Here is a 20101-nt window from a genome sequence, read left to right as displayed (position 1 = left end):
TAATTTTTCCACTCAAAATTTTTCTCTGTATTCTTCATCCCTACATAACTTTCACTTCCTACTCTAATACATCTAGAATTATTACATCTTTATCCAAGTTATTGCTCCCTTCCCATAGTCTGGAAACCCAGTGAACTTCGACAATATAAAAATTGCTTTCAGGGCCAGCGCTGTGGTGCAGCAGGTTAACGCCCTGGCCTGAAGCACCAGAATCCCATATGGGCGCCGGTTCTAGTCCCGGCTGCTCCATTTCCAATCCAGCTCTCTGCTATGGCCTAGGAAAGCAATGGAAGATGGCCCAAGTCCTTGGGCCCCTGCACCTGCATGGGAGACCCGGAAGAAGCTCCAAGCTCCTGGCTTCGGATCGGCACAGCTCTGGCCACTGTGCCATCTGGGGAGTGAACCAGTGGATGGAAGACCTCTCTCTCTCTCTCTCTCTGCCTCACCTCTCTCTAACTCTTTCAAATAAATAAATCTTAAAAAAAAAAAAAGGGCCGGCGCCGCGGCTCACTAGGCTAATCCTCCGCCTAGCGGCGCCGGCACACCGGGTTCTAGTCCCGGTCGGGGCGCCGGATTCTGTCCCGGTTGCCCCTCTTCCAGGCCAGCTCTCTGCTGTGGCCAGGGAGTGCAGTGGAGGATGGCCCAGGTGCTTGGGCCCTGCACCCCATGGGAGACCAGGAAAAGCACCTGGCTCCTGGCTCCTGCCATCGGATCAGCGCGGTGCGCCGGCCGCAGCGCGCCGGCCGCGGCGGCCATTGGAGGGTGAACCAACGGCAAAGGAAGACCTTTCTCTCTGTCTCTCTCTCTCACTGTCCACTCTGCCTGTCAAAAATAAAAAAAATAAAAAAAAAATAAAAAAAAAAAAACTGCTTTCTCAGGGCTGGCACTGTGGTGTAGTGGGTAAAGCCTCCACCTGCAGTGCCAGCACCCCATATGGGCACCAGTTTGAGTCCTAATTGCTCCACTTCTGATCCAGCTCTCTGCTATGGCCTGGGCAAGCAGTAGAAGATGGCCCAAGTCCTTGGGCCCCTGCATCTGGTGGGAGATCCGGAAGAAGCTCCTGGCTCCTGACTTTGGATTGGCACAGCTCCAGCCTTTGTGGCCATCTGGGGAGTGAACTAGTGGTTGGAAGACCTCTCTCTCTGCCTTTGCCTCTCTGTAACTCTACCTTCTGAATAAATTATACATAAATCTTAAAAATAAATAAATAAAAGTGCTTTTTCAAATTAAAAAAAGGTCATAAAAGTCTGTTATTAGGGATGGTGCTATGGCATAGTAGGTTAATCATCTGCCTGTAGTACCAGCATCCCATATGGGCGTTGGTTCTAGTCCCTGCTGCTCCGCTTTCAATCCAGCTCTCTGCTATGGCCTGGGAAAACAGAAGATGATGGACTCAGTGCTTGGGCCCCTGCACCTGCATGGGAGACCGGGAGGAAGCTCCTGGCTCCTGATCAGTACAGTTCCGGCCATTGCAGCTTTTTGGGGAGTGAACCAGTGGAAGGAAGACCTTTCTCTCTGTCTCTCCCTCTGTCTGCAACTGTATGTCTTAAATAAATAAAATCTTTTTATTAAAAATTTATTTATTTGAAAGGCAAAATTATAGATAGGCAGAGGCAGAAAGAAAGAAAGAGAGAAAGAGAAAAAGAGAGAGAGAAAGTGTCTGTCTTCCATCCACTGGTTCACTTCCCAGATGGCCACAACAGCCAGAGCTGCACTGATCTGAAGCCAGGAGCTTCTTCAAGGTCTCCCATGTGGGTGCAGGGGCCCAAGGACTTGGGCCATTTTCTACTGCTTTCCCAGGCTACAGCAGAGTAGTGGATCAGAAGTGGAACAGCCAGGTCTTGAACCGGCACCAATGAAATGCTGGCACTCAGGCATCTACCCACTATGCCACAGTGCCAGCCCCAATAAAATCTTAAAAAAAAAAAAAAAAAAAAAAAAGTCTGTTATTACTCCTGGACTCTAAGATAAACCAGAATAGGCTTATTTTCTGGTTTGTTTTAATTATTAGCTTTCAACATCCATAATCACTACAGAACGATCCACAATTCACTGGGATAAAACAGATTTATTGATTCTCCTTCACCCAACTCAATTTTTGTTTTCTATCCTCTATAGAAGTCATTTGAAAACTTCAAATCTTCTAGTTCCTACCTAGAGTGGTCTAAGACAATTAATATAGAGAAATAAACCTTAATAATGTAGGGAGGGCATGAGCATTTGGGGAAGTGGCCAAGATGCCACCTGCATCCCATTTTGGAGAGCCTGGGTTTAAGCCTCAGCTCTGCTCTTTATTCCAGCTTCCTGTTATCGCACACCTTAGAAGGCAATAGGTGGCTGAGTCCTTGGCACCCATGTGGGAGATCTGGATTGAGTCCTGGCTCCCAGCCTTCACCTGGCCCAACTGTCTATTATGGGCATTTGGATAGTAAACCAGTGGTTGGGAGCTCTCTCTCTCCACCTCTCAAATAAATTAAAAATATTTAAAAGCCTGGTAATCACAGTGGGACATAGGGTCAGACTTTCTTTTAGCTGTAGTGGCAGAACATGCAAGAACAGAGGAGCTATACACAGTACTCAGGGTGATGACAGCAAACTTGAAAGGGTGAAAAGTGACAGGGCCTTATAAATTTTCAATCCCCTCTAAAAGATAAATATAAATTTATGTTAAAATAGACACAGAATGTCCAAAGCAAATATTTACCTTCTGCTTCTGGGATGCACGGTTTTTCTCATCAGAGATCTTCTCTGGATTATATCTTATGAGTGAAGGGATGGACATCTGGACAGGCACTTGGGCAACAGGAATTGAGCCTAGCACTGACTCCTCTTGTTTGGGTTCGTGAGGAGTCACAGTGGGGATCACACGGAGATTGGGACGACTACGAGTAGCTTGTTTGGTTACTGGCATTATCCTGTGTGGTTCAGATAGAGGGTGGTTTGATGGTTGGGAGGTGGGGTACATGGGCCATCTTGAGGCTGCATATGCCATATAGTGCCTATAGGCATCAAAGGAAGTAGGGGGAATGGCAGGTCCCTGGTAGTTTGAAGGTATCCGGGCTGCAGCAAACTGAGAGGCCCTTGGCATATGAAACTGAGATAAAGAAGCAGAATGTGGAAGTCTAATTGGGGTAGATGGGGCTGATGGCAACAAGCACCTGACTGTAACAGATGACTGAAACCCACTGCCAACCATGTCTGGTCTTGAAATATGACCCACTGGATGGTCAGATTTTAGGAATGGAGGGCTATTTTGTGTGAGCAGGTAAGGATCCACAGGGGAGGCTGGGTGCGGATGGGACACCTCTGGAGAGTGCGTATTGCTATGGTGTGCCTCCCTACTCTCCAGTCTGTGGGGATCTGAGGAACGGCGGTCAGATGAGAAGTGCTGGTCAACTGAGGAACGGCGGTCAGCTGAAGAGCGTGATGATGGTTTTTTGCCATGAAGTCGTTCCTGGGTACGCGCAGCCAGTTTACTGATCTCTGCCACACCAATGTCTAGCCCTATGGTCTTCAGTAAGTCATGAATCTTGGCATATTCTGGATTAGTCTCTTCTAGAGATTCTAGCTTTATGGTTGGAGCTGAAGAGGGTAGGGAGCTTGCCTTCTGCCTCATAATTTCACTCTCAGAGCCCCCAAGGGGCTTTGGTGGGGACTCTGACTTTAAATCCTCTTCTTCATCGCCATAGAGAAATTTCTCCTCATCCTCAATGTCAGGGAAGCTACGTCGCCTTTTTTCTTGTGTACTGGTAGAATCAGCTAACATGCTCAGAATGCGGGAAAAACCACTACCATCCTGGCTGGCTCTCTCATGGGGCAGCAAAAAGTCTGTGTGTCGTTCAGGTCCCTCAGCCTTCAAATCCAATTTCTCCTTGCGGCATAAAAAACTTCCAAAATTTTCTCTGTGAGGACTGCTGTCTTTGGGCATCCCAGAAAGGGTACCCCATTGGTAGAGGTTGCCATGAGGTTCTTTCAAGGCAGTCTCTGCCATAGTTCCCTTGTTCTCAATCTCTGAGGCAAAAGCAGCAATAGCACCACTCAGTGGAAGAGATGGGTGTGAAGAGTAGAGAGGGTGATCCTGGCTGGAGCTGGTAGTGCTGGAAAAATTCTCAAGCTGCAAAGACAAACAACTAATTTAGCTCCTACACAGAATTTCAGAACACAAGGAAAAACTGTTTTTCCTGAATTAATACAGGATATATATATATATATATATCAGTCTAGATATAAGGGAGAAGACTATCGTTAGCCAGGTTCAAGATTTCTGCACATCTCTCTGCTGTACCAAGGAGAAACCAGAAGTGAGGCAGATTGGATAGAATCCTCACCTTTGCTCATTTACCATAGTCTTCATCAAGGAATTTGAATAAAACATGATTTTAGAGATCCCTGGCTTGTTTTCTTTTCTATGGGTCCCCACAAAAAAAGCATAAAAATGGAGCTGCTTTACAATGGGGACAGAAACTGTGGACTCCTAATTCACCAGCTCCTCCTGACTTCTCTAGGGACCTTTTTCTGAAGCTTTAAGCTCCTAAGAGGATGGCTAAAAACTAGTGGACCTGCCTGGTCACCTTTTCATACAAAGGAAAAAATATCAAGACCCAGAATGGTGAGGTGATCTGTCTAAAACCCACACAGCAAGTTGGTAGCAGAGGTGGGTCGGAAATCAGAAGCATCTGATTTCTGGTTTAATGTCCTGCAATTCATATACTTTGTCTTCTTTCTAAAAACAGATGAGAAAATTCAGGTCAACTCCTACCCTTGCCCTTCACACTTCATTTCTAAGAAACCCATATTCAAAGATTCCTTTCAGGGCTATCCAAAATTTAATGAAAAAAGAACAGATACTCTTTGAAACATTTGCCTAAAAAACCTAATATATGGCAAGAGAAGAGCTCTACTGACACATTATGAGGCCTATAGTTTTGTTTGGGGAGCCTTAGAAGATATATTTCACTGACATAACAATGTTGGTCCAGTATTTATTACAAAGATAACATTAGGGACACAGCTCCAAGAAAAGTAACCAGGCTTTAAGATATCAAAGGGACTAGCAAGAGACTCTAGAAGAAATTCAACAGAGACCTGCATAGAAGGCTCCACGTCTACCTCAATCCGCTTCTTCAGAATGGATTTCTTGGGCATCACAGATACTTCCTCAGGCCGATGCAAAGAATACCCTGGCTCTGCTGCCGTCAGGACACCTGACAATCCAGGGATGGAACAACCAGTGTCGCCGCCATCCACTCCCACCAGTTCCTGACTCAAGCTCCTACTCCGTTCCTCCTCTTCCTCTCGTTTTCGCCTGGCAAGGTCCAGCTCTCGAAACTCGGGGTCTAGAAACCTAGGACTTGGGCTTCGTCTCCGTTGTCGATAGTTCCGAGTCCCTGATGTAAAACTTGGGTGCTCCCCTCCCACGCTGTGTATCTTCTCAGTGTCATCATAACGGGGCCTTTTGGCCTCCCGGTTCCTTTCCTCAGATCGTACAGAGTACGAGCCTTTGAGTTTGTCTCTGTTCCGTTCTGTACCCCGCAAGAGCTCATCATGACAACTGATATGGGGACTATAATCAGATCGATGCAGGAAAGTTTCTCTCGTTCGGTAGTCATCAAGTTGTTCCAAGAAGGGACTGAGAGGTCTCTCTTCCCGGGAAATGTATCGCTCAAGACCACGAGAGCATTGGGAGCTTCTAGTGAAGACAGAATCATCAGTCAGGTCATCCCTGAGGAAAGAGAAAGTACCAGTAAATAGAACGGACTTGGAAAAAGCAAGATTAGACAAGGATGAGAAACACATTTGGAAATGGATTATAGACTGCTTAGAGAAAAAGACAATAACCATAAAGTACAAGAATAGATCTATGTCTAATTTGTGGCACTTTTCCTATCTCTTTCCCCAGGGACATAGCAGCTTTATTAGCCTCTAATCAAGGGGTGATATGAGGATACTTCAAAAAGTTCATGGAAATGGAATTGAAAGAAAAGCCTGTTTTGGTGGAAAAAAATTTTGAAATCCACGCACAGAGTAGTCCTGGAAAAGATCAATGGAAACTGCTTAGTATGAAAAAAATTATGTAGATTTGAAAAAAAAAAAAACTGCATCCAAATAATTACTTTTGTTTTCATTTTCCACAAAATTTTAAAAAGATTTCATTTATTTATTTGAGAGGTACGAGCTACAGACAGAGAGAGGAGAGGCAGAGAGAAAGGTCTTCCATCTGCTGGTGCATTCCCCAAATGGCAGCAATGGCCAGAGCTGAGCTGATCTGAAGCCGGGAGCCAGGAGCTTCTTCTGGATCTCTCATGTGCACAGGTGGCAGGGGCCCAAGCACTTGGGCTATCTTCCACTGCTTTTCCAGGCCATAGTAGAGAGCTGGACCAGAAGAAGAGCAGCCAGGACTCGAACTGGTGCCCATATGGGATGCCAGCGCCGTACGCAGAGGCTTAGCCCACTACACCACAGTGATGGCCACCAATTTTTTTTAATGATTTATTTTATTTATTTGAAAGGCACTGTTTGTTTAGAGATAAAGAGGGAGAGACAGAGATCTCCCACTTGCTGGTTCACTCTCCAAATGGCTACAACGGCCAGGGCTAGGCTAGCCAGGAGCCAGGAGCCTCCTCTGGGTCTCTCACCGGGGAGCAGGGGCCCAAGGACTTGGGCCATCTCCCTGCTTTCCCAAGCACATTAGCAGGGAGTTGAACTGGAATTGGAGCAGCTGGGACTCAAACAGGAACCTGGATGGGATGCCACAAAGCCAACCCCCTCTTCAAGGTTTTTGAAATACCCTTTCATTTCTTTTAAGATTTATTTTTTATTTCTTTGAAATGCAGAGAGAGAGAGAGAGAGAGAGAGAGGGACAGAGAGATATCTTCCATCCACTGGTTCACTCCTCAAATGGCCGCAACATCTGGGGCTGGGCAGGGCCAAAGCTAGGAGCTCAAAGTTTCTTCCAGGTTTCCTACATGGGTGCAGGGGCCTAAGGACTTGGGCCATCATCTGGTGCCTTCCCAGGCACATTAACAGGGAGCTGAGGATGCCAGCATCGCAGACAGAGGCTTAACATACTATGCCACAACACAGACCCAAAGTATCAGTTTTTTAATTTTTATTTTTTTATTATTTTAAAAATTTGTTTGACAGGTAGATTTATAGACAGTGAGAGAGAGAGAAAGGTCTTCCTTCCGTTGGTTCACTCCCCAAATGGCTGCCACGGCCGGAGCTGTGCCAATCCGAAGCCAGGAGCCAGGTGCTTCTTGCTGGTCTCCCATGCGGGTGCAGGGGCCCAAGCACCTGGGCCATCCTCCACTGCCCTACTGGGCCACAGCAGAGAGCTAGACTGGAAGAGGAGCAACCGGTACTAGAACCCGGTGCCCATATGGGATGCCGGTGCCGCAGGTGGAGGATTAACCAAGTGAGCCACGTCACTGGCCCAAAGTACTCTTTTACTACCAATATACCTAGACAGAACTCTTAAGCTAATTTCTTCGACTAAATTTTGTGGATGCAGAGTATCATGCCAGGGTTTAGGAGATGTGAAAACACCACCAAAAGACTAGAGTCATAGGTTACCTAACACCATACTAGATAATACTAGCTCCTAAAAATATGCTCTGGGGGCCTGCAGTGCTGGCATTCCACATGGGCGCTGGTTCGAGACCTGGCTGCTCTATTTCTGACCTAATTCTCTGCTATAGCCAGGGAAAGCAGTAGAAGATGGCCCAAGTCCTTGGGCCCCTGCACCCACGTGGGAGACCAGAAAGAAGCTCCTGGCTCCTGGCTCCTGGCTTCAGATTGGTGCAGCTCCAGCTGTTGCGGCCAACTGGGGATTGAACCATCGGATGGAAGACCTCTCTCTGTCTCTCTCTCTGCCTCTCCTTCTCTCTCTGCATAACTGTGTAACTCTGACTTTCAGATAAATAAGTAAATCTTTAAAAGAAAAAATGTGGTCTGGACCTATAGCATCAGCATTAACTGGGAATTTGCTAGAAATACAGATTCTCGGGCTCTATCTCAGGCCTAATGAACCAGAATCCATATTTAGCAAGATTTTCAGGTGATCTGTATGCACTTAAACCTTTAAGAAACATCAGTTCAATTTTTTTTAAGATTTACTTATTTTATTTGAAAGGCAGATTTATAAAGAGGCAGAGGTAGAAAGATAGAGAGAGAGAGAGAGGTCTACTATCTGCTGGATCACTCCCCAGATGGCCGCAATGGCCAGGGCTGATCCGGATCCGAAGCCAGGAGCCAGGGGCGTCCTCTGGGTCTCCCACGCTGGTGCAGGGCCATCTTCCACTGCTTTCCCAGGTCATAGCAGAGAGCTAGATTGAAGTGGAGCAGCTGGGACACAAACTGGTGCTCACATGGGATTGCCGGCACTGTAGGCGGCCACTTTACTTACTATGCCACAGCACTGGCCCCAGATTAATGGCTTTTAAGATGTTCCACAGAAATTCCAAATAGTTTAAGAAGGGGCCAAGTATTGTGGTGAAGCAGGTAAAGCTGCTGCCACCTGTGATGCCAGAATCTCATATTGGTGTCAGTTCAAGATCCAGCTGCTCTACTTCCAATCCAGCTCCCTGCCAATGTGCCTGGGAAAGCAGCAAAAGATGGCCCACATGCTCAGGCCCCTGTACCCATGTGGGAGACCTAGAAAAAGCTCCTGACTCCTGGCTTTGACATGGCCCAGCTCCATCTGTTGCAGTCATTTGGAGAGTGAATCAGTGGATGGAAGATATCTGCCTCCCTCTCTCTCTCTCCCTCCCCCCCCCTTTCATTGTGTAACTCTGATTTCAAATAAATAAATAAATCTTAAAAAAAAAAAAGTGTAAAAAGCTACCTAATGGAGAAGGTGCTAGGAAAGCAGAACCAGCAGGGCTCTGGCCTATTACCTCACTTAACTCATACTGGTCTCAATTTTCTGTCTATATACTAAAGTTCTGTATAATACTTAGCTGAAAAAAGGGGGTGTCATTGTAGGAAAATTCTTTTAACTACTGATCTATCTAATTAGCACGATTTTCTCATAAGTTTTAGAAGATACTCCAATGCTTTGTTTTGCTGGCTCACATATTAACAACCACAAAACTCCCTTATTGGCCTGTTTTGTCACACTCTCTCCTTCCTTGTCTGGAAACCCACAAGCACATGCTAATCTTGTGCCCAGGAAAGCAAGTGTTTTGGCTCACTGTACCTTCTAATTTCATGGAAGTACCAAAGTCTCAAATTTTGTGGTGTGAAGAAAAATACAAGATGGGAAAGCTGTTCTTTTAGCTCAGAGTTCTATACCACATATAACACAAAATCTTCTTGGGCACTATGGACACAGAACTTCTATGATCTAAAAAGAAATTTTCTAACTTAAATCACAGATAGAAATAATAAATAAATAAATAAATACTTTAAGCATGTAACTTTTGGGCAAACTGAATAAAAGTGTTTCCAACTACTCACATTCCAGAGTAAATTATTGGTGTCTTTTATACTTTTTGGTAGCCACTTTTTGGTTTTTTGTGTATTTCTAAAAATGACTTTTCTTCCCCCCCCCCCCCTTTTTTTTTTTTTTTTGACAGAGTGGATAGTGAGAGAGAGAGAGACAGAGAGAAAGGTCTTCCTTTTTGCCGTTGGTCCACCCTCCAATGGCCGCCATGGTGATCCGAGGCCAGGAGCCAAGTGCTTCTCCTGGTCTCCCATGGAGTGCAGGCCCCAAGGACTTGGGCCATCCTCCACTGCACTCCCAGGCCATAGCAGAGAGCTGGCCTGGAAGAGGGGCAACCGGGACAGAATCCGGCACCCTGACTGGGACTACAACTTGGTGTGCCGGCGCCGCAGGCGGAGGATTAGCCTATTGAGCCGCGGTGCCGGCTTTTCTTCCTTTTTTAATAGTTGTTTATCTCGGGCTAGCACTGTGGTGCAGCAGGTAAAGCCACTGCCTGCAGTGGCATCCCATGTGGGCGCCAGTTCAAGTCTCAGCTGCTCTACTTCTGATCCAGCTTCCTGCTAATATGCCTGGGAAAGCAGTGGAGGATGGTCCAAGTCCTTGGTACCCTGCACCCACGTGGCAGACCCAGAGGAAGCTCCTGGATCCTGGCTTTGGATCAGCTCAGCTCTGGCCATTCTGGCTATTTGGGGAGTGAACCAGTGGATAGAAGACCTCTCTTTCTGTCTCTACCTCTCTCTGTAACTCAAATAAATAAAATAAAAAAATTTTAAAAATATTTATCTCGAGCCGGCTCCGCGGCTCACTAGGCTAATCCTCCGCCTTGTGGCACCGGCACACCGGGTTCTAGTCCCGGTCAGGGCACCAGATTCTGTCCCGGTTGCCCCTCTTCCAGGCCAGCTCTCTGCTGTGGCCAGGGAGTGCAGTGGAGGATGGCCCAAGTGCTTGGGCCCTGCACCCCATGGGAGACCAGGGTAAGTACCTGACTCCTGCCATTGGATCAGCACGGTGCGCCAGCCGCAGCGCGCCGGCCGCGGCGGCCACTGGAGGGTGAACCAACGGCAAAGGAAGACCTTTCTCTCTGTCTCTCTCTCTCACTGTCCACTCTGCCTGTCAAAAAAAAAAATTATCTCTAAGACACTACCAGAATATCAAAAAGTTGCCTTTTATTATTTACCAGTCCTGTCTTTGTTCAAGTTGTAAAACTGGGCAACAGCTATAAATATTTTTATTTTTATTTATTTATTTTTATTTTTTGACAGGCAGAGTGCATAGTGAGAGAGAGAGAGAGAGAGAGAAAGGTCTTCCTTTTGCCGTTGGTTCACCCTCCAATGGCCGCCGCGGCTGGCGCACCGCGCTGTTCCGAAGGCAGGAGCCAGGTGCTTCTCCTGGTCTCCCAAGGGGTGCAGGGCCCAAGCACTTGGGCCATCCTCCACTGCACTCCCTGGCCACAGCAGAGAGCTGGCCTGGAAGAGGGGCAACCGGGAAAGAATCCGGCACCCCAACCAGGACTAGAACCCAGTGTGCCGGTGCCACAAGGCGGAGGATTAGCCTAGTGAGCCGAGGCTCCAGCCAACAACAGCTATAAATAACTACATGAGGGTATCAGGAATAAACTTTACCACCTCCTCTACAAAGAATGCCACCTGTGAGAATCCAGAATCTGGGGAATTTTGAGATGGCAATATAATATTAAATGGATAGAAATGAGAAAGAACCAAGGATGATCTCTACAGTCAGACATAACTAGAGTAGAAATTTTACTCTGTAGGTCTGTCAACAATGAACACACTATATTTAAGAAAGAATATCATAGGCCGGCGCCGCGGCTCACTAGGCTAATCCTCCGCCTAGCGGCGCCGGCACACCGGGTTCTAGTCCCGGTCGGGGCGCCGGATTCTGTCCCGGTTGCCCCTCTTCCAGGCCAGCCCTCTGCTGTGGCCAGGGAGTGCAGTGGAGGATGGCCCAGGTGCTTGGGCCCTGCACCCCATGGGAGACCAGGAAAAAGCACCTGGCTCCTGGCTCCTGCCATCGGATCAGCGCGGTGCGCCGGCCGCAGCGCGCCGACCGCGGCGGCCATTGGAGGGTGAACCAACGGCAAAGGAAGACCTTTCTCTCTGTCTCTCTCTCTCACTGTCCACTCTGCCTGTCAAAAAAAAAAAAAAAGAAAAAAAAAAAAAAGAAAGAATATCATGACTTGAGACACTCCACTGCTAAAATGCCATCTACTACACAGAAAAGGTCAAGTCCTGCTCATATTAGTTTAGGGGAAAAACATAGGCTACATGGATAGCGGCAAGTTCATCCATGCTCCCATGTTCAGCTCACCTCTAGCCTAATATCTACTCACCTCTAAATATAAAGAAGCTAAATATGAGAAGGGTCTCAGAAAGCCTATGTACAGACTTAGAATCTCCGTCAAAATGAGGCACAAAACAATGAACAAGGCATAAAATAGTTAAAAAAAAAAAAAAAGAGCAACCATGTAAATACAGGCAGAAATCACATTGGTTATTCTGTCCTCCTTTCTCAGGATTCCCAAAAGATAAGAAAGAGGACTGGCTGCAGAAAGAATGAGCCCCCCACATCTCTTATAGCTCGGAATACTTTGGTGAGACACACTCTCTGAAAGCCTTGGTTAAGTCCAAGTGTTTTCTAAAATAAGATCTATTCAAAAAAACTGATCAGTAGCTGGCATTGTGGCACAGTGGGGTTAAGCTGCTGCCTTCAATGCCTACATCCAATATGAGCATCAGCTCAAGTCTCAGCTGCTGTACTTCTGATCCAGCTTCCTGCTAACGTGCCTGAGAAAGCAGCAAAAGATGTTCCAGGTAACCGATCCTCTGCCATCCATGTGGGAGACCTGGATGAAGTTCCAGGCTCCTAGCTTTGACCTGGCTTAGCCTGAGCCATTGTGGCCATTTGGAGAGTAAACGACGGGGCTGGCACTGTAGCCTAGTGGTAATGCTGCCGCCTGCAGTGCCGACATCCTATATGTGCGCTGGTTCAAGTCTTCGTTGCTCCACTGCCGATCCGCTCTCTGCTATGGCCTGGGAAAGCAGTAGAAGATGGCCAAAGTCCTTGGGCCCCTGCAGCTGCGTGGGAACCCTGGAAAAAGCTCCTGGCTCCTGGCTTCAGATCAGCGCAGCTCCGGTCATTGCAGCTACTGGGGAGTGTACTAGAAGATGGAAGACCTATCTCTCTCTGTGTAACTCTTTCTTTTTTTTTTTTTTTTTTTTTTGGACAGGCAGAGTGCATAGTGAGAGAGAGAGACAGAGAGAAAGATCTTCCTTTTGCCGTTGGTTCACCCTCAATGGCCACCACGGCTGGCACGCTGCGGCCTGCGCACCGTGCTGATCCTAAGGCAGGAGCCAGGTGCTTCTCCTGGTCTCCCATGGGGTGCAGGGCCCAAGCACTTGGCCATCCTCCACTGCACTCCCGGGCCACAGCAGAGAGCTGGCCTGGAAGAGGAGCAACCAGGAAAGAATCCAGCACCCCAACCAGGACTAGAACCTGGTGTGCCGGTACCGCTAGGTGGAGGATTAACCTATTGAGCCGCGGTGCCGGCCAAATAAATCTTTTTTTTTTTTTTTTTAAAGAATTCCATGAATGGAGCATTTAATGTGTAAAGTACTCTGCAGAAAAGAAGAAACTGACCTCATATGCACAAGATTTTAGAATCCAAATGTTCTAGAATTTTTCAACCTGTTCATACTCTCTTTTACAACAAGTTATTGTCCTACTCATAGGGCTGCTAAGGTGAGGATACTAACAGCCCTGGCAACTTGCCTATCACTCCAATCTGATATAAAACAAAAGATTCAATAAAAGAAAAGAAAAAAAATTAGAGTCTCAAGAAAAAATAAACATCTACATACAAAGGATAGAATGGCCTATTTTCATTAGGTGGAGATTAGACTCGCTGTCAGGAAACATTGTGAGTGTGCCAATGGGCCTGTGGCCTGGTTTTAGGGGATAGTAATTATACAGAAACCATATTAAAAAGAAAAGAACCCAATGTGTAGGGAACAAAAGTATAACGAAAGAAGGGCTTTGTACCTTCATTCAGAACTTTAATCTCACCTTCTCTACAGTAAACCTATCTCTCAGAAATATCTGACTCTGGAAGGAAGACTATTGCCCCAAAATCTTTAAGAGAAAAATTTAGTTTTTGTAATTTAAAAAGATAAATGGTCATCTGAAACACACATGCACACCACAGTTTATATAAAAGGAAGGTGATACCTTATGTTACCAAGAGGAAATACTGAAGTTACTTCAAAACCTCATACAGGAAGGAAGAGAATCATACCACGCACCAACTACCCAGACAGCCTACTCAATCATTTCCCAAAATAGAAACAGTTGGAAGGGCAAGGGCTGTTGCCTCAGTTAAGTAATATGGTCACATACACTCTCTTCAGGAGCTTCAGTGTTATATGTCCTGCCTTGCTTCCCTACACCCATAGCTGCTGGAGCTTTGAAGTAAACATGGAAGCACTGGTCCTCAGACTTCCCGCCCAGCTATCTCCTACTTGCCTGCCTGTGCTCTGTGTACCTCTGAAAGATAGTCTCCGTTTGAAAATATATTACCTTCACTTACTGTTGTGTTAACCATTTGTGAAAATTTCCAATGTGTTGGACAGAGACCATAACAGACTCAGAAAGAGTGCTTTCTTGCACTTTCATCCTTACTTTTTGACTTTTCTGAGGTAAAAAATACCTAACATGATTACTTACTTCCCATATAAAGTTCCTAGCACCTGAGGTCTTTATTTTGACACCCCAGGAGTATGTCCTTCTTCAGGACTCTGTAGTTGTAAGGTAATAACTGTACTTAAGCATTTTTAAAGATCTCTAATTTGGGGCCAGCACTGTGCTGAGCAGTGCCAGCATCCCATATGGGTATCAGTTCAAGTGCTGGCTTCTCCATTTCCCATACAGCTTCCTACTAATGTGCCTGGGAAAACAGCAAAAGATGGTCCAAGCACTTGAGCTCCTACACTCACATGGGAGACCTAGAAGCTCCTGGCTCCAGACTGGCCCAGCTCTGGCCATCATGGCCATTTGGGGAGTGAACCAGCGGATGGAAGATCTCGCTCCCACCACCCTTCTCTGTAATTCTTTCAAATAAATAAATAAATCTTTAAAAAATTATGAAAAAAATCTGTACTAATGCTTTATCTATTTAATATACATACATGTATTAGACATGAATTTATTTAAACCCTTTCTGAATCTGTTTCACCCTGCACAAGCTAAAATATATATACATAAGGGACCTGTTGGTATTTTCAGTATTTTATAATCTACACCACCTCAACTGTTTTTGATTTGTGAGAACTCTGATTATATCTTTATCATCTTCATTCTAGATTAAAAAAAAAAAAAAAAGTCTTTTTGGTTTAACAGAGAGAAGAACAGATCTTCCATCTGCTGGCTCGCTCCCCAGATGGCTGCAACAGCCAAGGTTGGGGGCCAGGCTGAAGCCAGGAGCTTCTTCTGGGTCCCCCATGTGGGTACAGGGGTCCAAACACTTGGACCATCTTCTGCTGATTTCCTAGGCATATTAGCAGCCATTGTGGCCATTTGGAGAGTGAACCAGCAGATGGAAGACTTCTCTCTCTCTGCCTCTGTCTCTCTGTAATTCTGCCTTTCAAATAAGTAAATAAATCTTAAAAAAATTAGCAAGATTTTTTTTTAAAAGTGCAGCAACTGAGACTCAAACTGGCACCCATAGCATGCTGGCACTGCAGGCAGCAGCTTAACCATCTACACCACAGTGCCAGTTCCAAAGTCATTTTCATTTATTTATTTTTTTGAACAGAAGAATGACAGAGAGACAGAGATCTTCTATCTGCTGTTCACTCTCTGATATGCCCACAACAGCCAGGGCTAATCTGAGCCAAGCCAGAGCCACAAGCCAGAAATTCCATTCAGGTCTCTCATGTGGGTGGCAGGAACTCAAGCACGTTGGCAATCATTTGCTGCCTCCTAGGCATATTAGCCGGAAGCTGAATCATAAACAGAGGTGAGGGCTGGCACCTTGGTGTAGTGGGCTAAGGCCTCCTCCTGTGGCTCCAGCATCCCATATGGGAGCCAGTTTGAGTCCCAGCAGCTCCTCTTCAGATCCAGCTCTCTGCTGTGGCTGGGGAAAGCAATAGAAGATGGCCCAAGTGCTTGGGCCCCTGCACCCACATGGGAGACCCAGAAGCTCCTGGCTTCAGACTGGCCCAGCTCTGGCTGCTGCAGACATTTGGAGAATGAACTAGTGGATCGAAGACCTCTCTGTCTCTCCCTTTGTCTGTAATTCTACCTCTCAAAATAAATAAAACATTTTTAAAAAAGCAGCTCCATCCTGATCTTCCTAAGCAGTGACTTCACTCTCTGTACCACAACATCTGGCCCAAGATGACCTTTTTAAAGTCTTTTCTTCTATACAATTCATTCAGAAAGTCTCCCCACTCAGTCTTTTCCAATGTTACATTTTCTGTTAGACAAATGGACATGGGGATTAACTTCAGCGCTGGCACTAGCCTTTCAAACACATTATTCAGAAAACAGCAACACTTCTGCCTTCAAGGGTAGTACTAGCATAGTATACCCTGTTTTAGCTGCAGCCTACCTCTCCATGTCCTCCAGGTTATCCACTGGTGACCCCAACCGATCACTAAGCCGTCGCCGTTCAGGGGTGCTAACACAGAAGTGGTCATTGCCAACAGTGATCCTTAAGCTCTGTTCCAAAGAAGAGTCAGAACGCAGACCAGGAGAGCGTCTCTGTAAGATGAAAGTTCATATGGTAATCGATACAGTCAAGACACCTCTATACCCAAAAACATGCCTCAAAAACATGCCTCTCTTTAGTCAGAGTCATGGTCCAACAAGAAGAAGAAGAGAAATGGCTGTAAGATACTACTCCAAGAATAAAGCACTTTAAAAAAAAAAAAAAAACTGTCTTTTCTTAGCCATAAAAGCCCCAATCTCTGATTCTCCCAAACAGTGATCTCTCATATTTAATGGGTGTGGGAACACAGAACTGAATAAAGTCTCCTGCTCCCAGAGCCTAAACATTTCTAGTGAAAAAGACAAGCCCACAACAGGTTTTTTTTTTTTTTTTAAAGTACTTTTACCAGTGATAGGTGCTATAAAGTCATTAAAACGTAATAGCATGAGAGAGACAGGAGAGTTACTTCAGATAGAACAGAGAAGGCCTTCCTTCAGCCTTCAGCCTGAGACCTGGATGGTGAGATCTGATCTTGCCAAAACCAGGTAGAAAGAGGTTTCAGGCGAAGGGAAGAACTGCCTCTGTACTGAACTTGGCATGTTTGAGTAACAGCAGTATGTGTGTACACAGCAAAATGATAAGACAGGCAGAAACCATGGTTGGGAAAACATGAAGTTTTTCTTAGTGTAGTAAGAGCTACAGGAGAGTTTTAAGAGGGAGAATGACGCGATCTGACTGCTTTTCTTTCAGGTGCTCGTATTGTTCACTCCCGCACCTCCTTTATGTCTGTTTTCAAAGGTCACCTTCCTGGAAGGCCTTCCCTGGCTATCCTATCAAAAATTTTAACTCCCAGGGCCAGCACGGTGGCACATCAGGTTAAGCCCCTACCTATAATGTCAGTATCCCAAACAAGTGCCAGTTAGAGTACTGGCTGTTCCATTTCTGATCCAGCTCCCTACTAATGCACATGAGAAAGCAGCAGAAGATGGCCCAAGAGCCTGGGCCCCAGCCTTCCACATGGAAGACCAGGATGGAGTTCCAGGGTCCTGGTTTGGGCCTGGCTCAACCCCAGCCATTGCAGCCATTTAGGGAGTAAACTACCAGATGGAAAATCTCTCTCTGTAATTCTGCCTTTCAAATAAATAAACTTTTTTTTTTTTTTTAAGCAAACCAAGAGGGGGACTCCAAGAGGAAGACTTAAGAAAACTGTGATGGTGGAGTCTGTATAATGGATCTTCAAAAAAACATTTTTAACTGCTTTCTCCATTCTTTTCTCTCACTCAATCACATTTATCATAGCCTTTCTAACACCTCCATCTTATTAACTCTCTTCACCAGAAGGAAAAACTCTACAAGAAGTTTTTGGTCTGACTAGTTCTTTGGTGTATTGTGACATCCAAGAACAGAACCCACTGGATGCTCAAGAATATTTGTGAAATACATAAAATGAAAGCTTAAATAATTATTTAGACTTCTGCACACAGAATAAACTGGAGGGTGGCAAGAGTGAATTATAAAGGAGCCAAATGCAACAATCCAGGCAAGAGGGAATAGGGTTTAGGACCTAAGTGAAGACAACAGGACTGCTTTGGGGGTGCAATGTGGACGAAGAGCTAGCAGGTTAGACAGATAAGGTTAATCTGACAGATGACATATGGGAAGGGAGATGATGACTGTTTTTACTTAATGGAAGATGCCATTTGCTGAAACACAGAAGACTGAAGCAAATTTGTGCACTGGAGAAAAGGAGACTGTGGAAACAAATATTCTGTTCTCCTTGCTTCCGCTGCAGTTAAGTGACTGACACGCTCAACCTTAACCGTGATAATTCAACTTGGTTACATGTTAGAGCCACAGGAGAAAAGAGAAACTTTGTCACTGACGTCAAAAGAAAAAAAAATGATGAACTGAAAACAAAAACCACTTTCAAAACACCAGACCGTGCCCAGAGGTTCCGCTAGAGCCGTGTAGTGAGAGGTCGACCTTATGCCTCAACTCAACTTCCTAATCTCAGGCGCCGCTGCTCGGGCAGTGAAACCTAACGGTGCAAATCACGGGCTCCGGGATCGAGGCAGATGCGAGCTGAAGCACACACGGCTCCACTTGTCCCAAGATACGCAAGCCTCCCTGGGGTGGGTGTGGGGGTTCCTCGGCCGCCCCAGGCCTCCAAAGGTGGCCAGAGTGTACAGGGTGAAGCCGAACTCCTGGCGGTTAGCTCAACGAGTGGTGGTGGCCAGCCCCAGGGCTGTGGTTATGCACACTTCATTCCGGAGAGGCGGCACCGCTTTAGATCAGCTAACCGTTCACACCGCCGGCGTCCGGCCCGGCTCGGCCACCCAGCCGGACCTGCAGCTGCTCCCGCTAATAAGCTCCAGCGGGGGCACGCATCGCGGAACCTTGAGACGTCAACTCTCCCTAACAACCCCCGCGCCCCCGTCCTGGCAAACTTTTCCACACCTCACCCCGAGTCCTGAGGCTCGGAGCGCTCCCTCCCGACCCGGCGGTCCCCAGTCCGTTATAGTGGAAACGACGCTCCCGGGCGGACAGCAGCCTGCCGGCTCCGGCTAGCCCAGGGGGCCGAGGCGAGGTTTCCATTCAAGACCCCGGCCTGGAGGCCGCGGGGCGTTGCTGGAAGCGGGAACTCCGGCCGAAAGGGCTAGGGATGGAGGGAGTCCCGGGCGAGGGTGGGATTACCCGGCTGCCGCTGTCGCCTGGATGGTCTCCGCGGCCGTCCCGGGCGAAGTCGGCGCGGGACTCCCCTCGGCTGCTGCCTCGGAAGCCGGACGAGCCCGGCGGGAAGAGTCGTCGGCTCCGCGGCGGGGACGGGGAGCCGCGACGGGCCCGCGGCGGGGACGGGGAGCAGCGACGACCCCGCGGCGGGGACGGCGAGGCCCGGCGGCCGCGGGGCGGGGACGGGGAGCTGCGGCGACCCCGCGGCGGAGATGGCGAGGCCCGGCGGCTGCGGGGCCCTGAGGGCGAGCGGGGCCGGCGAGTCGGGGTCCGCAACGAGGAGGCGGAGGAGCAGGAGGGCGGTGGCGGCGAAGTGCGGCGGACGGGGCCTGAGGAAGAGCCGGAGCTGCGGCTGCTGCGAGGGCCGCCGCCGCCGCCGTCTTTAGGCCGGTGTGAGGAGACTGAGGAGCGGGCGCCGCTGCGGTACATGGCTCCGGCAGCAGCGGCCACGGCGGCAGCTCCGACCCGCGGGCGCCCTGGACGCGGGCCCCGAGCGCGCCGCCGCAGCTGCAGCCGCTGCCGCCACGGCCGCCGCGCGCCGCCCCCAGGGCAGCACCCTCCTCTCGGCCCGCGCCGGCCCTCGGGCCCGGCCAAGCGCGCCTCCGCAGCCGGCGGTTTGAGGGCGCGAGCACGCGTCCGACACACCCCTCCCGCCCTCAGGGCCTCCCAGCTCCTCTACTCTGGGAGCGGCCACAGGAGGCAGGAGAAGCGGGGCGGAGCGCAGGAGCTGGCGCGAGCCGGGGCGAGGGGAAGGGAGGGGAGGAGAGGGGAGAGGAGGGAGGGAGGAGAAGGGAAGCGCGCGCCCTGCGCTGCACACGCTCCGCCCCCAGCCCCGCAAGATGGCCGCCGCCGAACCACCCACTAGCCCTCCCCCGGCGGCCACGTGACCCCGGGGCCGCGCGCGCAGTGGGCGGGGCGGAAGAAAGGGCTCCGCCGGAGAGGAGCCCGTTCGTCCCGGGATGCCCGAGGCCACTGGACGCCGCTGTCTTCGGGACGGGCGTCTCCGCTCTTTCCCCTCAAGGCTGTTCGTTTGTGAGAGGGAAGTGAATGGTTACATGAGAGGAGGACTTAAATGACTCCCAGAGTGGCGGCCATTATGCAGCTCGGCAAAGGAGCCCACAGAAATCATGGTCCCCCGGGAACGGCCGACCGCCCGCAGTTTCCTGTCCAGTATCCTGAAATTAAAAGAAAAGCGCGGGTTGGAG

At 48.3% G+C, this 20101-nt stretch overlaps 1 protein-coding gene across 10 annotated transcripts in view; it reads right to left on the bottom strand.

The window, feature by feature from the left end:
* The window catches only part of ZNF318 (zinc finger protein 318), a 105047-nt gene that overhangs the window by 49618 nt on the left and 35328 nt on the right, over positions 1-20101 (bottom strand). For 7 of the 10 annotated variants that reach the window (XR_011388675.2, XR_011388676.2, XR_016234586.1 and 4 more), the window contains exons 1-4: positions 18861-19476; positions 16068-16219; positions 5086-5722; positions 2705-4114 (exon numbers count right to left, since the gene is read on the bottom strand). Coding sequence is in view for 6 of the 10 variants with exons in the window: in XM_089333918.1 (XP_089190044.1) it covers positions 2705-4114; positions 5086-5722; positions 16068-16219; positions 18861-19325 (2664 nt within the window). In the remaining 4 variants the exon portion in view is untranslated. Of the gene's footprint in view, positions 1-2704; positions 4115-5085; positions 5723-16067; positions 16220-18860; positions 19477-20101 lie in introns of those variants that run through there. The other 3 variants (XM_017345140.4, XM_008262941.5, XM_089333914.1) reach the window with 3 other exon arrangements.

The sequence above is a fragment of the Oryctolagus cuniculus genome, chromosome 5 (assembly GCF_051225735.1).
Source record: "Oryctolagus cuniculus isolate XC-2025 breed Fujian yellow rabbit chromosome 5, ASM5122573v1, whole genome shotgun sequence".
Taxonomy (NCBI): domain Eukaryota; kingdom Metazoa; phylum Chordata; class Mammalia; order Lagomorpha; family Leporidae; genus Oryctolagus; species Oryctolagus cuniculus.
This window is presented reverse-complemented; position numbering and strand designations above follow the sequence as displayed.